This window comes from Pholcus phalangioides, unplaced genomic scaffold (assembly GCF_987345545.1).
Source record: "Pholcus phalangioides strain wild (caught in Gottingen) unplaced genomic scaffold, Ppha-v1.0 ptg000007l_1, whole genome shotgun sequence".
In the NCBI taxonomy this organism is placed as follows: domain Eukaryota; kingdom Metazoa; phylum Arthropoda; class Arachnida; order Araneae; family Pholcidae; genus Pholcus; species Pholcus phalangioides.
Window position 1 is genome coordinate 40,832,983 of NW_028301600.1, and position 18,843 is coordinate 40,851,825.

The window sequence follows — 18,843 nt, forward strand, 5'->3', positions numbered from 1 at the left end:
ATTTTAAAAGGGGGGGGGGGGAGAAAGTGATCTCAGATTTTTGAAGTTTAAAAAAATCAAGTAATTTCATTCAGCAAGGATTAGCTTGACTTGGGCCGTTATTAGTTCAAAATGCAGGGCCGCAACCGGGGGGAGCAGGCGGGTCTCGTGCCCTGGGCGCTAGACCTGAGGGGTGCCAATTTCATTCTGAAACCTCTCCTTCAACATTACAAGGGGGCGTCAAAATGCACGCTTGCCCCGGGTGACCAAGCATCTAGTTGTGGCCCTGTCAAAATGTAGTTTCCTTCAACTTGTATACTTTGAGTAAACCTTCATATTTTAATATTACAAAATGAACCATTGTGCATAAATATTGTCAAAATACGTTTTCATATTTTTGTTTATCCGAAATCGATCATTGCTTTTAATCTTGTTTAATTCTCGATGTGATAGTTATGTGATATTATTTTTTTGCTTTAAATTTCAGGTTATGGAGAGGAGAATATACGAAAAATCATGAATTGTCTCTCAGACTACTTTACCCACGCAGTCGAACGATTGGGCTGTTCACATAGATTGTTTCGCCGATTGATTGTTTGGAATGAATTGACATAATTAAATATAGTCGAAAGATATATAAAGCTACATATAAAAAATACTAGCATCAAGACCAAATGTAAAGAAAGCTAATATAAATGCTAATCTACGAAAAAAAAGCAGAGACCACAATGAAGGAATGCGGAGAAGCAACAAAGCTTGGAGGCAGGTACCAAGTGGCGATACAGGCCCACCTTTCTTTTGTAAACTACGACTTCTGGAGGCCGTCTTACGCTTTCTCTTGCGTCGTGGAGTAGAAGTAGCTACTTTGTGTTCTTCGACTGATTTCCCTTCACTTACATCAATGGTGCCTTGCGCATCGACATCCATTTTCGGTGACTCTGATGCTTCTTGTACGTTGTCGATGGATTCCCCTGCTTGTCCCGATTCCGTATCTTTGATGGTGACTTTTTTGGTTTCAAGTGACTTTGTATCATCTGCTTGAGTCTCATCTGTTCCGGGGGCGTTTTCTGCTTGACTATCTTCAGACGTTTTAGATCCCATTCTGATAACGTGTTCCATTTTATCGGAATGATCTGTATCGTCTGCAACTTTAAGCGAAGATTCTGCATCACTCGTAGTTTTTGCTTCAATTATGTCCTCGATAACTTCTTCGGAATCATCGGTTATTTCTTCTGGTCGCACACTACCTACTGCTGTTTCGACATCGTCCACTTCAATGCTAAGTTCCCTTTTCACGGATTTTTGAGGTGAAACCAAACTATTCCCTTCGACTGCTTCCTTCTTCTTTTTTCCTTTACTTTTGCCAGACTTTTTACCCGAGTTGAATTCGGAAACACTTTGCTCTGTTTTCACATCTTCACTTTCCGCGTCACTAACAAGAGCTTCTGAATCTAGGTCTCTTTTATCATGATTCTCTACAGTTTTTCCGTTCAGATAATCCACCACGTCCATCATTTTTTCTTTATCTTCAGACTTACCGTTCGTATCAATATTTATATCCATATCTATAGTTTTATCACAGGTTTTATGTTCTTTCTCCGGATCTGGAATTTCGTCTTCATCTTTTGTTTTGTCTATATTTTCCACCTCCTCAACCTGAACTGCATCTTCAATATTTTCATGGACATCATCGTGTCTATCAACTGAATCAGGTCGGCCATTTGAGTGTTTTTCAGAGATATCTCCTTCTTGAGCATCATCTGGTTCAACGATTTCCTCTTCATGGTCACTGTCTTCCGCTTCACAGCTTCCTGCGTCATCATCTTCTTCTCCAATACTTTCGATGTCATCTATGTCTTTTACACTCTCACACACAGCTGCGTTTTCCACTTTAGCTTCCATTTCATCAGAAGACAACGGAACCTCTATTTCTTTATGTTGTCCTATAGGACATGATTTTTCCTCAGCAATAATTCTAATTTCAGAGGTGAATTTATCACATTTTTCATTCAGTTCTGGTTCATGCTCTTTAATTCCTTCTGAATTTTCGATGTCGCATTCTTCTCGATCATTTCCTTTATCACCTTCCTTTTGTGCTTTTTCACTTTCGGCAGCAGATTGGGAGCCTTCTGCTGCAAATACCTCTAGCTTCTTTTGCCTTACATAACTGTCTTTGTCATTTAAATTGCTCTCTTCTGTAAGATCATTAGTTTTGGAATTCTCTATGTCTTTTTGTGCTTCTGAATTCAGATCTTCCACATCTTCCTCGTGATCCCTCTGCATTTTTTCCTCATTATTTTCACCTCTGCCTGTATCAGCTATTGTCATTTTTATTTCATTAAAGTCTTCCGGTTCTTCAGCTTTTGATTCGTCATCGGTGACAGCCACCTTGTTTTCAGACTCATCAACAGCTTCTTTTTCTGCTTCAACTTTAGAGTCACCATCTTCAGCAGATATCGTGATTTTCGAATCTTCTATATTTTCTTGTCCTCCTCCCTTTGATTCATCGTCAATGGCAGCCGTTTTATCTTCTTTCTTCCCTTCCACACCTGATTTGTCATCTATATCAGCTACAGTTGTTTTAGACTCTTCAATCTCATCTTGCTCTTCAACCTTTGATTCATCGTCAGTTGTGGCCACCATTGTCTTAGATTCTTCAATCTCTTCTTGCTCTTCAACCTTTGATTCGTCGTCAGTTGCGGCCACCATTGCCTCAGATTCTTCAATCTCTTCTTGCTCTTCAACCTTTGATTCGTCGTCAGTTGCGGCCACCATTGCCTCAGATTCTTCAATCTCTTCTTGCTCTTCAACCTTTGATTCGTCGTCAGTTGCGGCCACCATTGCCTTAGATTCTTCAATCTCTTCTTGCTCTTCAACCTTTGATTCGTCGTCAGTTGCGGCTACCATTGCCTTAGATTCTTCAATCTCTTCTTGCTCTTCAACCTTTGATTCGTCGTCAGTTGCGGCCGCCATTGTCTTAGATTCTTCAATTTCTTCTTGCTCTTCAACCTTTGATTCGTCGTCAGTTGCGGCCACCATTGTTTTAGATTCTTCAATCTCTTCTTGCTCCTCAACCTTTGATTCGTCGTCAGTTGCGGCTACCGTAGTTTTAGACTCTTCAATCTCCTCTTGCTCTTCAACCTTCGATTCGTCATCAGTTGCGGCTACCGTAGTTTTAGATTCTTCAATCTCTTCTTGCTCCTCAACCTTTGATTCGTCGTCAGTTGCGGCCACCGTTGTCCTAGATTCTTCAATTTCTTCTTGCTCTTCAACCTTTAATTCGTCATCAGTTGCGGCTACCGTAGTTTTAGACTCTTCAATCTCCTCTTGCTCTTCAACCTTCGATTCGTCATCAGTTGCGGCTACCGTAGTTTTAGATTCTTCAATCTCTTCTTGCTCCTCAACCTTTGATTCGTCGTCAGTTGCGGCCACCGTTGTCCTAGATTCTTCAATTTCTTCTTGCTCTTCAACCTTTAATTCGTCATCACTTGCGGCTACCGTAGTTTTAGATTCTTCAATCTCTTCTTGCTCCTGAACCTTTGATTCGTCGTCAGTTGCGGCCACCGTTGTCCTAGATTCTTCAATCTCTTCTTGCTCTTCCGTCTTTGATTCGTCGCCAGTTGTGGCCACCTTTGTTTTAGATTCTTCAATCTCTTCTTGCTCTTCCGTCTTTGATTCGTCCTCAGTTGCGGCTACCGTAGTTTTAGACTCTTCAATCTCCTCTTGCTCTTCAACCTTTGATTCGTCGTCAGTTGCAGCTACCGTCGTTGTAGATTCTTGAATCTTCTCCTGTTCTTCAGTCTTTGATTCGTCATCTGTAGCGGCCACCGTCGTTTTAGATTTTTCAATCTCTTCTTGCTCTTCTATCTTTGATTCGTCATCAGTTGCAGCTACCGTCGTTGTAGATTCTTGAATCTTCTCCTGTTCTTCAGTCTTTGATTCGTCATCTGTAGCGGCCACCGTCGTTTTAGATTCTTCTATCTCCTCTTGCTCTTCAGCCTTTGATTCGTCGTCAGTTGCGGCCACCGTAGTTTTAGACTCTTCAATCTCTTCTTGCTCTTCAACCTTTGATTCGTCGTCAGTTGCGGCCACCTTTGTTTTAGATTCTTCAATCTCTTCTTGCTCTTCCATCTTTGATTCGTCATCAGTTGCGGCTACCGTAGTTTTAGACTCTTCAATCTCCTCTTGTTCTTCAACCTTTGATTCGTCGTCAGTTGCAGCTACCGTCGTCAGGGATTCTTGAATCTTCTCCTGTTGTTCATTTCTTGATCCCTCATCTGTACCGGCTACCGTCGTTTTAGATTCTTCAATCTCCTCTTGCTCTTCAACCTTTGATTCGTCGTCAGTTGCAGCTACCGTCGTTTTAGATTCTTCAATCTCTTCCTGTTCTTCAACCTTTGATTTGTGTGTTACATATACCGTTCTTTCAGATTCTTCAATCTCTTTTTGTTTTTCAAGCTTTGATTCGTCATCTGTGGCAGCAACCGTCGTTTTAAACTCATTAACGTCATTTTGAACTCCAACAATGGAATTATTTTCTTCATCGCTTAAGGCAGTACAAATATCAGCTACTATTTCATATTTCCCATTTTCAGTGGTTTCTGAATGAGGTTCAAAGTCTTCCTTTGGTTTTTCATCTTCATCGGAGTTTGATTGTCTAGGGCTGATAATATCTATTTTCGAATCACAAGGCTCATCATCGACTTGAATAACAGATTTTTCTTCTTTCGTAACGACCTTTTCTGCATTTTCTAATCGACTCGCTTCCGTAAACTCTTTCACATGTGTTTCTTCTTGTTTTTTCTTTTTTGCATCATCATCATCATCAGACTCACCTTTATGGCTTCTTTCATTGTAAACGGATGAAAATTTATTTGCAGTCTGTTCACATTTTTCAGGGGATTCAATCTGTTTTGTATAACATATTTTAGTACTTTGCTCATCTTCTTTAGAAATCTCCTCATCATTATCAACTGCTCTGTTTGGTTCTTCGAACGTACATTGTGCGTCCTCAACAGAATCAACATCTATGAACATTCTATGTTTGCCGTTAGTGTTTTCCTCTTCGACAAAAAGTTCTATTTCAGTTTCATTTATTTCAGGCACTTTATCAGCACAGATAACATTTTCATTTGCGGCAATTTTTGTGTCCTCAGTAACGACGATTTCTGTCTCAACATTATTACTGGATGAAGCCAACTCTGTTACATTTTGTTCCGAATTTTTGTTCAATTTCACATCATTTGTTGTTTCCGTTGGAGCAGCCTCGCCTTCCGCTGTAGAAATTTCGATATGATCACATTCTGCTTCCGTATGGGTTTGAGTTCCGCTCTGTGTTTCTGTTGGCAAATCCGTAGTACTTTGTGATTGTTCACTTTCGTTGTTGCCTGCGTTGCTAGGAGAAGGGTCGTTTGTATCACTGTTGTCACTATCACTCTCGTCCATTTCATATTCCATTGTCTGAGCTTCTACCGAAACAGTGTCTTCACCTAAGGGTGCAGCCACTTGCATATGAGGTCTACTGCATTGTACACCGATATCTTGAAAGTTTCCTTCAGTTCGGTATGCTGTAGAAAATCTACTACCAATTATGCATCGCTTACAACTAGGCTTCTTAGAAAAAACAACAGAGTGATATTTTTTTTCAAATTCATGAACATGAGTTAATGAACTGTTTTTCTCAAATGAAAATTTATTTTCTTGATAATAATTGTTGCCAGAGCATATATCCATGGTGCAATCGACTTTTAATGAATTGTCTCGATGCCTAAAAAGACATTTATGCCTCAAGTCTGACCTAGCACACCCGATTTTTGATTCATAATTGGGTTGATTACAGTCGGAATGAAGTCTGAGGCACTTTTTAGATGATATATTGAATTTTTGATTTTGCTGAGCAAAAACGTCTAGAATTGTGGCATTTATAGCGGAAGTTTCTAAACTGTGTTTTTGATTAGAAGAACCATTTGATGGTGGAACAAAGAAAGTTGAATGGGTTGATGAGTAATGAGGATCTAAATTACGACATAATGATGAGTATCGTGTTGCGCTCTCGGTAACTACGGATTCAGATAAGTGTTTATAGTTGTTTCCATATTTGATATCTTTGGTAACAAATCCGTTATCGTAGCTCGAGGAATCCAGATCACAGAAAACGGCACGAAGTGCACTTCGATGATGTGCTTGACTGGAAGCAGGCTGTTTATCTTCCTCCATTTTCGATTGTCTGCAGTTACGAAAGGTTCAACATTGTAATGGTAAATACAACAAGCTGCCAATCAAATGAAGATTAATGCAAATATTAATAAAAATGAATGATATTTTTAATTAATAGTTTTATTTTAAATAGGTGCTCGATTTTGACGTTTTCGCTAAATTTTTGAGTGAGTTGTGAAAGAAACTTTTGACTACGATGCATCCAGTGGTGATGCTTCTAGTCAAAAGTTCAGTTGAGCGACAGTAGAAAAGCAACATCCCGTTGATATAATAATTTGAAGAAATTGATTTTATGTTTAAATAAAAATATGTTCCACATAAAATATTTCAGTAATATATTTTAACATGACCTACTCTCATATTGACTGAATAATTTCTCTTGCAGTATGCAAACAATGTTCTGTTACTCAAATGTAAATTTCATAATTTTTCAGTTAGTTCAAAATAGAACATCAAGTTTTTCAGGCAGACTCATTTTTTTTAACCTAAATTATTAACTATTTGTTAGAAAACGGAGAAAAAAAGATTAGATAGCAATAGAATATTATTTTGATTTTAGCATCTTCATGAAATACTCATCGGTAGCTTCAAAGTATGGCAAAGCAGTTTCCTTTTTCAACGATAAAAGAAAATCTTATCAAAGTAAAGAATAGTTTTCTTGGAGTCGATTAAATTTGCCTTAAAGAAATTTTACGTTCACGGGTGGATGAAAATATTTATGGTAATCTTTGAAGTAACGCCACACACAACCATGTTATACTCCATAAACAATTTTTATGAAGTTAAAGCTAGCCGACCACAAAGAAGTCATCACACGTGGGAACAAGTTTGAAAGTTCGTAGTTATTAAATTTGCCAGCCGACATCCTCCCACTTTTTTAAGGTTAGAGGATATTAAATAAATGTACATATAAGAGCTAAAAAAAAAAGAAAGAAAAGAAAGACACAGAATAAATGTGTTTTCTTTCAGCAGCGATCTTCTTCAACAACTTTTTCAGCTTCTGAAACTTTCCTCCTTCGGTTTCGTTTCATTAAACTGTTTTCAGAACAACGTGTATGAGGCAATGTCTTGTAACTGTATGGTGTTTAGTCATTAATCAGAGAGTTTTTGAAGGAATCCCCTAGGCACGAAAACAGCGCATTTCGATCTCACCCATGTTTCGGATTAATCCATTTTCGCTCCGAACCACTTATATGATTACTTTTTTTCGCAAAGAAGGGGGGAAAGGGCGACTAGAAATAGAATCGAGATGCACGAAGAACTGAAACAGTCATCTTCAAGGCATACCATAAGGAAGAAGAGAACTTGGGAAATTCATGAATACGGATGAATTACGGCTTATGTATAGGATGCAAGAATGAGAGGGGATATAACGCATCCATAAAAGACACCGGGCTGGACGCGTTATTCCTTCATCTCCGGTTCCCGGATAAGTTGCATAAAATAGCCAACAGCTGTATTAAAGGAAAAAAGATTGCTCCATTGAAGCTGTATATCTTCTATGTTTATCCATAGACCTTTCGCAAAACTTTACTCGATATTCTGCTTTTTCTTATCCCCTAAAATACCTAATACGCCGAGATACACAGAAATCTCTTAAATAGGGGGTTACAGGACAAAGAAGAATTTAAAAGTCATTACTTTTACGTATTTTATGGTTTTACATTTTTTATTATAAACTATTCACTTCCAAAAACATTCAAAGCATCGCGATTTACAAGTATAAAATTTTCTCGTAAATTTCAATAATCGTATTGACCTCTTTATTTAAGCAAATTTATTTGACACTAGTAATTGAAAAAATAAAACATCAATTTGCCTATTGATTGAGACAAAGCGTAGAACAAATTAAATCAATTTGAACATTTGAGATAATGATATGTCTTCAATATTTGTATAATGTAAACTTGAATGATTTATATTGAAAAGCGCCATATGTTGAAAAACAATGCGATAAAAATTATTCCATTCCTACTCAAAAAAGCGAATTTTACAAAATTTTCGTTAAAAATTTAAATTTACTGAGTGATATTACATAGAGTGCGTAGGTAACAGCACGTGCGACATTTTACTGGCGAATCGTTGATCCTAGAGGCATACTTTCAGTTAGAAAAAGTATCTAAATAACGCGTATAGAACTCAGATATGTCATTCAGGTTTTTCGAACTCAAATATCTCCGCGAATATTGCGCATAGAAACACGGAATATTTTTTTTGTTGTCATCAGAAGAGACAGGGCAACAACTTTCAGATTGGGTTTTCGAATAAAGGGTGTCCGTATACAAAGTTAATTTTTGTATTCCAATAATAACTATACACCTCCTTGCAACTTGCAACATGAATGACGTATCTGAGTTCTACATGTTATTTAGACACTTTTTCTAATTGGAAGTATGCCTCTAGGATCAACGGTTCACCAGTAAAATGACGTGCGTGCTGTTACCTATGCATCCCGTATATATCAAAAGCCCATATTTTATAATAATCAATTACAGTACTAGTTCTACAGTACTTATTACATTACATTACTACATACTTATTACATTACATTACTACATACTTATTACATTACATTACTACATACTTATTACATTACATTACTACATACTTATTACATTACATTACTACATACTTATTACATTACATTACTACATACTTATTACATTACATTACTACATACAGGGTGATCAGCGAATAAGCCCTTATTTCAAAATTAAATATCTCTACAACAAAGATCAATAGAATTATGCGGTAAACGGTACATTTATTAGCAAAACTGTAAGAATGTTGTACAGAAATTTTGAAAATTTAGTTTTTTTTTTAATTTTTTAAAATTAAAAAAAAAAAAAACAAAACTGGAGATTTTGGGGTTCCGAAAATCCTCATTTGTGTGAAGAGAAACCACTTCATTCGCCTAAAGTTACTGCATGGGCTGCGGTATGCGCCATGTGTGCTGACAAATTGTTCCAAAATTGTAACGTAACGTTCAGTAGTAATCGTTTCTCGCACGAAGAAGGGGCCGATAATGCCTCTGGCGCATACCGCAGCCCATGCAGTAACTTTAGGCGAATGCAGTGGTTTCTCTTCACACAAATGAGGATTTTCAGAACCCCAAAATCTCCAGTTTTTTTTTTTTTTAAATTTTAAAAAATTTAAAAAAAAACGAAATTTTCGAAATTTCTGTACAACATTCTTACAGTTTTGCTAATAAACGTACCGTTTACCGCATAATTCTATTGATCTTTGTAGAGATATTTAATTTTGAAATAAGGGCTTATTCGCTGATCACCCTGTACTTATTACATTACATTACTACATACTTATTACATTACTACATACTTATTACATTACTACATACTTATTACATTACTACATACTTATTGTAGGGGGTGGGGATACTTACTTATTGTATTCTGTGGGTGGGAACAAATCAGGTAGGAGCGAATATTAGTGAGTCTCTGTCAGAATACCGGGATTTACTATTATCCGCTAGGGAGGGGGGTTCAGATGTGGCAGTGATTCCAGTGCTGCCAAGGGGTAGTAGGGGATATAGGAGTAGGATCCACCAATTCAATATAGGCCTGAAGGACATTTGCTCCTCACTTGGGGTCACGTTCTTGGAGCTTCCCGCATTTACCGATAGGTGGCTTCGTTCGGATGGGATCCATCTAAATAAGAGAGGGGTCTGGGAGGTTTACGATAGTCTTAGGTCAGGTTTTTTACTCCCAGACCACGTAGTCGGGAATGCGGGTTAGTTAATGATAATCACAACAGTACTGACGGGGAATTACCCACCTCTGACTTGGATGGCTTCTCGATTGACAACAAACCACCGGGCAAATTAAAATGTGTGTTAATAAATGCCAGGAGCTTGGGTAACAAGAAAGATTTTTTAGAAACTATGATAGTTGTGGAGGACTTGGATCTTATAGCCATTACAGAATCTTGGGCAAACGATGGGGATGAATCTTTCTTACACATCTCCGGATACGATACTTTTTTGAGAAATAGATCTGATAGGAAAGGGGGTGGAGTGTTGATATACGTGAAATCATGTTTGAAGGCTAGAGAGTGTAACGTGCAGAGAAGTGATATTGAAACCATATGGGTTGAACTTGAGAACAAAAGACGTCATAAGCTTATTGTTGGGGTTTGTTACAATCCACCGAATAGGGATCGAAATTATATCGCCAAAATGCATGATGAAATTTCCTACATGTGTAAGCGAAAGAGGGTTCTCATACTAGGGGATTTCAATTACCCGGGTATTGATTGGGAGAACCTTTCATCTGGAAATCAGTATGAAAGAGACTTTCTTAAGTTGGTGCTCGAAAATTTTTTGTATCAGCATGTATCAGAAGCCACTAGGGGTACTGCTATTTTGGATTTAGTTCTTACTAGTTCTGAGGATCTAGTTGAACATGTTTCGGTGGGGGAAGAGTTTTCTTCCAGTGATCATCGTATCGTCAGATTTCTCTGTAACTTTTCCTCGGGTAAGGTTGATAACAAAAGACTGGTTCCTTGTTTTCGGAGAACTAACTTTGATGTTTTGCGAAGAAGGTTAGCGGAAGTTTTCAAAGACCGGTTGGAATCAGTAGGGGTGGTAAGTCAATGGGAAGAATTTAGTACGAAGCTGTCCTCTGTTTTGCACGACGTCATACCCTTTGTTCGAAAAAAGCGTGTTTGTACATCACACCCTCTATGGTTCACGGATAGCGTGCGGAACCTTTATCTTGAAAAGAAAAGAGCATTCAGAGAGTATAAAAGTGGACGAGGTGACCTATCATTGTTTACTGATAAAAGAAGACTGTTGAAGAAAGCGATAAGGGATAGTAAAAAGCAAGTTGAATCTAGGTTGGCAGATAACATTGGCTCTGACCCAAAATCATTTTTTCGATACGTCAATAATGGATGTAAGGGGACAGTTGGCCCCCTCTCGATAGGAGGCTCAAAAGTAGAGAGCAATGTAGGCATGTGTAGTGCTTTCAATGACTTTTTCGCGTCGGTTTTTAATGGAGATAATGATATTCGATATACGGGTGTTGCATGGGGTGATAAAACGCTCAACGATATTCAAGTGGAAGACGTGGAGGTCCTAAATCTTCTAAGAAATGTATGTGCAAGCAAAGCACCAGGACCAGATGATATCTATCCCAGGGTTCTCAGGGAAGGTGCTAATGAATTGTTGGGGCCAGTCGCACAGATATACAGGAGTAGTGTTGCTGAGGGTATCGTCCCGAGAGATTGGAAACTGGCTAACGTTGTTCCTATATTTAAGAAGGGTAGTAGAGAAGTGGTGTCTAATTATCGTCCAGTGAGTTTGACGAGCTCCCTCTCGAAAATTTTGGAAATTATCATCAAAAGGCAGTTTGTGAAGTGGATAGACGAGAATAATGTATTGTCGGATAATCAGCATGGGTTCAGGAAGGGGAAGTCATGTGTAACTAACCTCCTTTGCTTCTATGATTACGTGACTAAGGCTTTGGGTAAGAGCAAAAATGTCGACGTGGTTTACCTTGATTTCCAGAAGGCATTCGATCGGGTCCAACATGGCAAACTCTTGAAGCGTTTACACGAGATTGGAATAGGGGGCAACTTGCTCAATTGGATAGAATCGTGGTTAAGAGATAGGTCGCAACGAGTTATGGTGAACGGGGAATTCTCTGGTTGGACAGACGTCACAAGTGGAGTTCCTCAGGGAAGTGTCCTTGGCCCCATACTTTTTTCACTTTTTATCGATAAACTCGATCAGGGTATCGATGGAATTACTAGCAAATTCGCAGATGATGTGAAGCTAATGGGGATAATCGGGAATGAAAGCGATAGGGAGTTGCTCCAGACCAACTTAAACAAGGTTGCAGCATGGGCAAATGAATGGAGCATGACGTTTAGCGTGGATAAGTGCATGGTCGCTCATTTTGGTTCGAACAACCCACGGTTCTCTTACGAGTTGAATGGTGTCACTATCCCGGATGCAACTAGAGTCACCGATTTGGGAATTCTCATTGACGAGCGACTTAAGTTTTCTGAACATTGTTCAGCGGTTGTCAAAAAATCGAATAGAATGCTTGGTCTCATTTTCAAAAAGGTCTCTTCGCGTTCTCCTAAAGTCATTCTTCCGCTTTTTCGAGGCTTAGTTCGTCCTGGACTGGAGTATGCTGTAAGGTTTTGGAGACCATACCTACAGAGGGACATAGACTTGGTTGAAGGGGTGCAGAGAAGAGCTACGAGTGTCCTTATTGGCACACAGGGCTTGAGTTATGAAGAAAGACTTCATTTTTTGAATATGTTTACATTGGATGAACGCAGGTGTCGAGGAGATATGATCGAAGTGTTCAAAATTTTCAATGGGATGGATAGGATGGACCATGAACTTTTAGTACACCGCCAATCGACTGCTTTTACAAGGGGACACCAGTATCGATTGGTGAGGGACAATGCAAGGTTATGGTGTCGCAGGGAATTTTTCTCCAATAGGGTTGTTAATAAATGGAATAGCTTACCCCCGGAGGTAGTAAATTGTAACACAATTGACACGTTTAAAAAGAAATACGATAAACATGTTGGGGTAAATCGGGAAGCTATCCATTCTTAGAATAAGACAACCATAAGTATGCTTTATGGGCATTGTATAATATTTTATCACGTGTATATATTGTTTATAACTTGTGTTAATTGCATTTTTAATTGGGTTGCTGTATTTTTGAAACATATGACAACCATATTTTTATGGGCATCTTTTTATCAGCCACCTCGTTGGGCATTTTGCCTGTTGTGGTGTTGTATTTGTATTTGTATTTGTATTTGTATTACATTACTACATACTTATTACATTACTACATACTTATTACATTACTACATACTTATTACATTACTACATACTTATTACATTATACTAATTTACTACATTAGTACTAATATTCTTTATGGGCATTGTATAATATTTTATCATGCGCATATATTGTTTATAATTTTTGTGATTGTGTTTTTAATTGGGTTGCTGTAATTTTGAAATATACGTATTTACATCCATATTTGTTATGGGCATCTTTTTCTCAGCCAACTCGTTGGGCATTTTGCCTGTTGGGGCGTTGTATTTGTATTAATTTGTATTTGTAATTAATGAGTTAATTTTTGCGAAAAACTTCCCATAAAGTTTTAAAGTTCACGTTTTTTGATACTTCAGGGTAGAAATCAAGAATGAAAATAGCATTACGCGTATTGGCTTCAGTCACTCTATTTGGGGAAACTGAGATTTCGTATTGATGAGTAAGAGGGAAAAATCTCTATTTTTGATTAGGATTCACATGTCATTAACCGATTAAAGAGAAAAATAGCCTTTCGACTATTATTGATAGATGCCCTGTAGGCGAAACTACTATTACGAATATAGTTTTTCTTTCTTCCAATTCTTTTGCCGGAGGATTCATTACTGTTAACCTGAAAAACTTAACCTCGTTTTCTGGCCTGTGCCTTCCGGTATAAGAGAGATAGTCTTTTTTAGTCGTTCGTCGTTCGACACTCGAAAAGCAGTGAAGAGAATTTGGCTCTTGCTGCAAAGAAGAAAAAGAAAAAAAAGAGCTTTGTCGGGTTTTCGAAGGAGAAAAATCGATCTTAGCGAGTGAAACTCGAACAATTCTGGGTCAACCGCAATATATTTCCCTTATCTGGGCCAAACTGCCGAGGACTTGCACATTGTTATACAAGCAGTGAGAATGAGTAAAAGGACATTTCTCTCGGAAAATTTTCAGCTGTTACACCTTTTTTCCCAACAAAGAAAAATATCGCACGACTTTGAATGCGTCTCTTGGATATTATACAGGATTTTTGCCTTTTTTGAAAGCCATTTTTTGATGTAATATTTTTTTCTACGTAAAATTTCTGTATATCCGTATATAATTTGAAGGTGAATTTTTCTGAGATAACTCATACGATTTCGTTCAAAACATCCACTGCTCTTGTATTACTATAACAACAAATGCGTTTTACGCGGATTTCACGAATTCTCTGATTATTTTACTAGGCAGCAAAAACCTCGAGCCTTAGCCGTACCGAAAGAAAATTGGAGATAATTTCTTGACAATATTATTCAAAAAAAATTTATCGATTATATTATTTCCTAGCAGTTGTCTTATGTCCCTGTGAAAAAATGGTTCATTCAGTTTTTTAGATGTACCTTATATAGTGTTTATTGACCATAGATTTTTTTTTTTCACGTAAGCTTATTTTTACATCTATTTTCTGTCTATGTTTAAAGTTTTATTGTTTTGAAGAAAGAGAGATAATTTTCTTCCTAGTAAAGATCTACTGAGCTATTCAGATTAGTATACATTACAATACAAACCTACATTATATACTAAAAAAAGCGGATGAGGGTACATTGGGAAAATAGCGTTAAATAATTTTACCTCAGCTCAGACATTTATTTTTTCTTGGAACAGACAATGTAAGGAGAAAGTTTATAAAGAATCGATACACGTTTTTTTCTTTGGATTAACGAAAGCTCAAAATTATATAGAATACAATGGTTTCCATTAAATTTATGAAACATAGTAGTAATTAGTTCAAAAATAAACAAATTAATACGGAATTTTCGTAATTCATCAAAGAAGATTTTGCAGAGCACAAAACTATATAGTGGCGCTGTAATAAGATCGTGAGCAGCGTAAAACTGTATGTTTGAGGGTTATACTGCAGTTTTAGCTCATATTGTGAGATAAGAAATTTGGGATTGCTAATTTTTAATGTTATACATTATTTACCGGACGAACTGCGATGGAGGGCCATTGACAACTTAGACGAAATCAGACAGTCCTCAGACTTTGGCAACATTTTCTAACCATAGATTCAGCATCCAAAAGCCAATCCAGGACAATCAATCGTTGTGACAAATGCCGAAGACCGATATTTTAGTTATGTGAACGAAGGAATAGAATTTTGATCTGTATTAGGTATGGGTTTTTCCAGAACGGCAATACGACTACCGTACTGGGGTGAGAATGTGCAATCCTGGAATTCAGCAAACAAGTGCTCTCTAGTGGCTTGTTATTGAAGGTCTTATCAACATACCAATACCTCCTGCCAATAGGGAAAACGAATGGCTTTAATAACAAGCCTCTAAACGGCACTTGTTTGATGAATCCAAGAATGACACATTCTCACCCCAAGTGGCATAATCTCACCCCATTTTACGGTACTACAGTATGTGGCCCTGAAATGTCTGAGAATTGTATAAAAAAAATTGAAGTACTTTTTCTGGTCACAGAACTATCCAGACTTTAACCCAATCAAGCATCATGTTCTTTCTTTTTTTTCTCTAGATCTTCCGCAACGCACTTTCCATCATCTATCCAATGCCTTGCAGCCTGTTTATATCCAAAAATACTAGTGAAATCTTCAAAATCTTATTATATTCACTTCCAGACCATCTAGCTGCTGTAGGACTGCATAAAACTAATAATTTGTATATCAGCTGGTAGTCACATTAATGCGGCTTGACTGTACAGTATTAATTAACACGTTATTCAAGGTATTTTGTTTTTGTCTATTCTTGTATTACTTGAATATCACACACATATTAATAGAAATCCCATAAAAAATCATGTACCCTATACCATAGTTTCCTAAACTATTTTGTTCATTTCCCCCGCTCACAATCTTTTTCTCATCACCCCCCCCCCCTTCCTGAGCGATCCCATAGGATCCTATATTGTATCCGTAACTATTATCGTCCCTCCCGGTACGTTCCATCCCCCTCCCCCCCTCCCAATTGGGTGATATTTCCCACTTTGGGAAACACTGCCCTATACGAACAAGACTCTGTTTTTGCCAATATAAAGTCTAATTAAGTTCATATTGGTAAATGTGTTCATCTTCAGCTTAATACTTTTCCCGAGATATGATTCGTCCTAGACTGGAGTATGCCATATTTGGAAACCATACCTACAGAAGGACATAGAATTGGTTGAGGGATGCAGAGAAGAGCTACGCGTGCTCTTGTTGGCACACACGGCTTAAGCCATGAAGAAAGACTCGATTTCTTGAATATGTTTTCTTTGGAAGAATGCGGGTGTTGGGGGGACATGATCGAAGTTTTTTTTAGTTTTCACCGGGATGGATAAGATGGACCATTAATACGCCGTCAATCGACTGCTTCGACAAGGGGACACCAGTCTCGTTTAGACGAGCACCTTGCCACTGCGCTACCACGACGCAGTGGTAAGATGCTCGTCTTTCCCTATGAAGGTTACCATCAAGGTCCACGGGTTCAAATCCGGCCAAAGAACATTAGAAAGTTCTTTACCTGCCTATCCTGGGACGACAACTCCACTGCTTCGAAATTGCCGTATATCGATATATGATCAAAGTTGGTGTGCGGTAAAGTCGTATCAATTAGTAAACGATAATTCTAGGTTGTGGTGTCACAGGGAGTTTTTCTCTAGTAAGGTTGTCAATGCAATGGAATATCTTACCTCCGGATTTTTGAATTCTAACACAATTGATACGCTTAAAAAATAAGTACGATAGACGTAGAGGGGAATAAATATCGAGAAGCTATCCATACTTAGATAAGACGAACAGAATCTTCTTTATGGGTACTGTATTACCTATATATATTATTGAAATTTTTTTTCGCAATATATGCTTTTATATTGTATATTTGGTTATATTTATATATTTTCGGTTATATTTGAAATCCATATTTTTTATGGCGTAATTTTTTCAGCCACCTCGTTGGGCAATTTTACTGTTGTGGTCTTTGTATTTGTATCTATAAGTATTACAGAAATACAAATACAAGGCTACAACAGGCAAAATACCCGACGAGGTGGCTGAGAAAAAGATGCCCATAACAAATATAGATGTCACATATTTCTAAAATACAGCAACCCAATTAAAAATGCAATTATAAAGCCTAAAAACTATATATACATGATAAAATATTATGCAATGCCTATAAAAAATATTTACGGTCTGTCTTATTCTAAGTATGGATAGCTATTCTATTTACACCAACATGTTAATCGTATTTGTTTTTAACCGTGTCCATAGTGCTAGTATTAACTACCCCCGGGGGTAAGCTATTTCATTTATTAACAACACTGCCTTTGTAAATGTTGCCTATTGTAAGTGAAATTACCAAATATTGCTTATAAATGACCCTCAGCGAGTATCGCAGTGCTATAGCATATCTGCAGTGATTTGAAATGTACTTCAAGAAGAAAAAAAATGAACATGGAAAAATACGCGAGAAAGCTATTTATATATTCCTGGTAATATTCATTTATACCGCAATTTATAAATTACCCAAACTACCTTCATCCCTGATTCTAGTGAAGATCATGAATTAAAGTTAGCTTCATTGAAAAAAAAAAAAACCCGGATATTTTTCATTTTATTTTTTATAAAAGGATATTCGGGAAGGGCAAAATTACGCGAAAATACGGAAATGGTAATGAGCAAAAGTCGGAGCGTCAAACATATAATAAATCTTATTTTCAGTGTTTAGTGTAATAGAATAACAGCATATAAAAGCAAGCATTGCTTTAATATGCTGAATTCTAATCCTAGGAATTAATTGGAAAAACGCCACAAAAAGCGAAAGCGTTGAAAAAAGCGTCGTTATATCCGAGGTCGATGCGTTTTTATCGACGTTATAAACAAAGTTCATCAACATTACTCCGTATCGGAATCAACTGCGACCATCAGTTATTAATCTTACATCGAGGTGCCGTTATCGCCGAGTTCGCTTTTATGTCATATGCTTTGGTTTAAATCCATACTTTGTATCGCTAATTTTGCATTTGTCCCTTAATTTATGGTAACCAGCGCGTATATACAAAATAAATATTATATATATATATCTCACTTCTATCTATTATATAATCTTTATCTTCTAACTTTTGGATTCAGTCCATTTTTTAAATAACTAAAAAGTTTTTATAAAAATAAAAAACAGAAAGACAATTTCATAATGTCTCCCTGATCGTTTCCTGAACATTGACCCCCCACATGGCTAAACATATTTATTATAGATTACGCAACGACCCCTAAAGATACGCAACGTATTAGAGAATGATTTCTAATTCAGAAAAGTAGATGGCGACACCGACACAACAATTTTTAATAGATGGTACGTAAATTGTAAATTCTTATTTTAGAGCACACAGTTGTTTTAAATTAGGGCTTTCTAGAGCAGTGATTCTCGACCTTTAGAAGCTCGCGGTTGACTTTTTTTTGTGAGTTTAAGGTCCGGTCACGGGGCCGCAACTAGGCTGGATCTGGTGCTCCCGGCACTATACCAGAGGGGGCGCCGAATTCACCCTTTAACTCAGGGGTTCTTAACCTTTTTTCACCAGCGACCCAAGATCAGCTTCGCGACCCATGAAACTATTTGTTTTTCAAAATTAGGGGAAGCAGTGATGCAATAAGTGCATTTAAGTGTATTTGTACGACCCATTTCGGTGACCCATGCGAATCAAGTTTGGTTCGTGACCCATAACTCAAGAATCAATGGCTGTAATTGGATTTGTATGAGCCATCTTGAAAGCCCCGGTGAATCAAGTTAGGGTCATGACCAATAGCTCAAGAATCCCCGGCTATAAGTAGATTCTTACTACCCATCTCTGAAGTCCCGGCGATGACTGA

The 18,843-nt window shown here is 37.5% G+C and overlaps 1 protein-coding gene across 1 annotated transcript in view; it reads right to left on the reverse strand.

Annotated features, from left to right (window-relative positions):
- LOC149085290 (uncharacterized) overlaps positions 1–18,843 on the reverse strand; it is a 47,403-nt gene that overhangs the window by 16,760 nt on the left and 11,800 nt on the right. The window contains exon 2 of the mRNA XM_089233223.1: positions 771–6,205. Within this exon, the coding sequence (XP_089089349.1) occupies positions 771–6,195 (5,425 nt within the window). The 5' untranslated portion in view covers positions 6,196–6,205. The remainder of the gene's footprint in view (positions 1–770; positions 6,206–18,843) is intronic.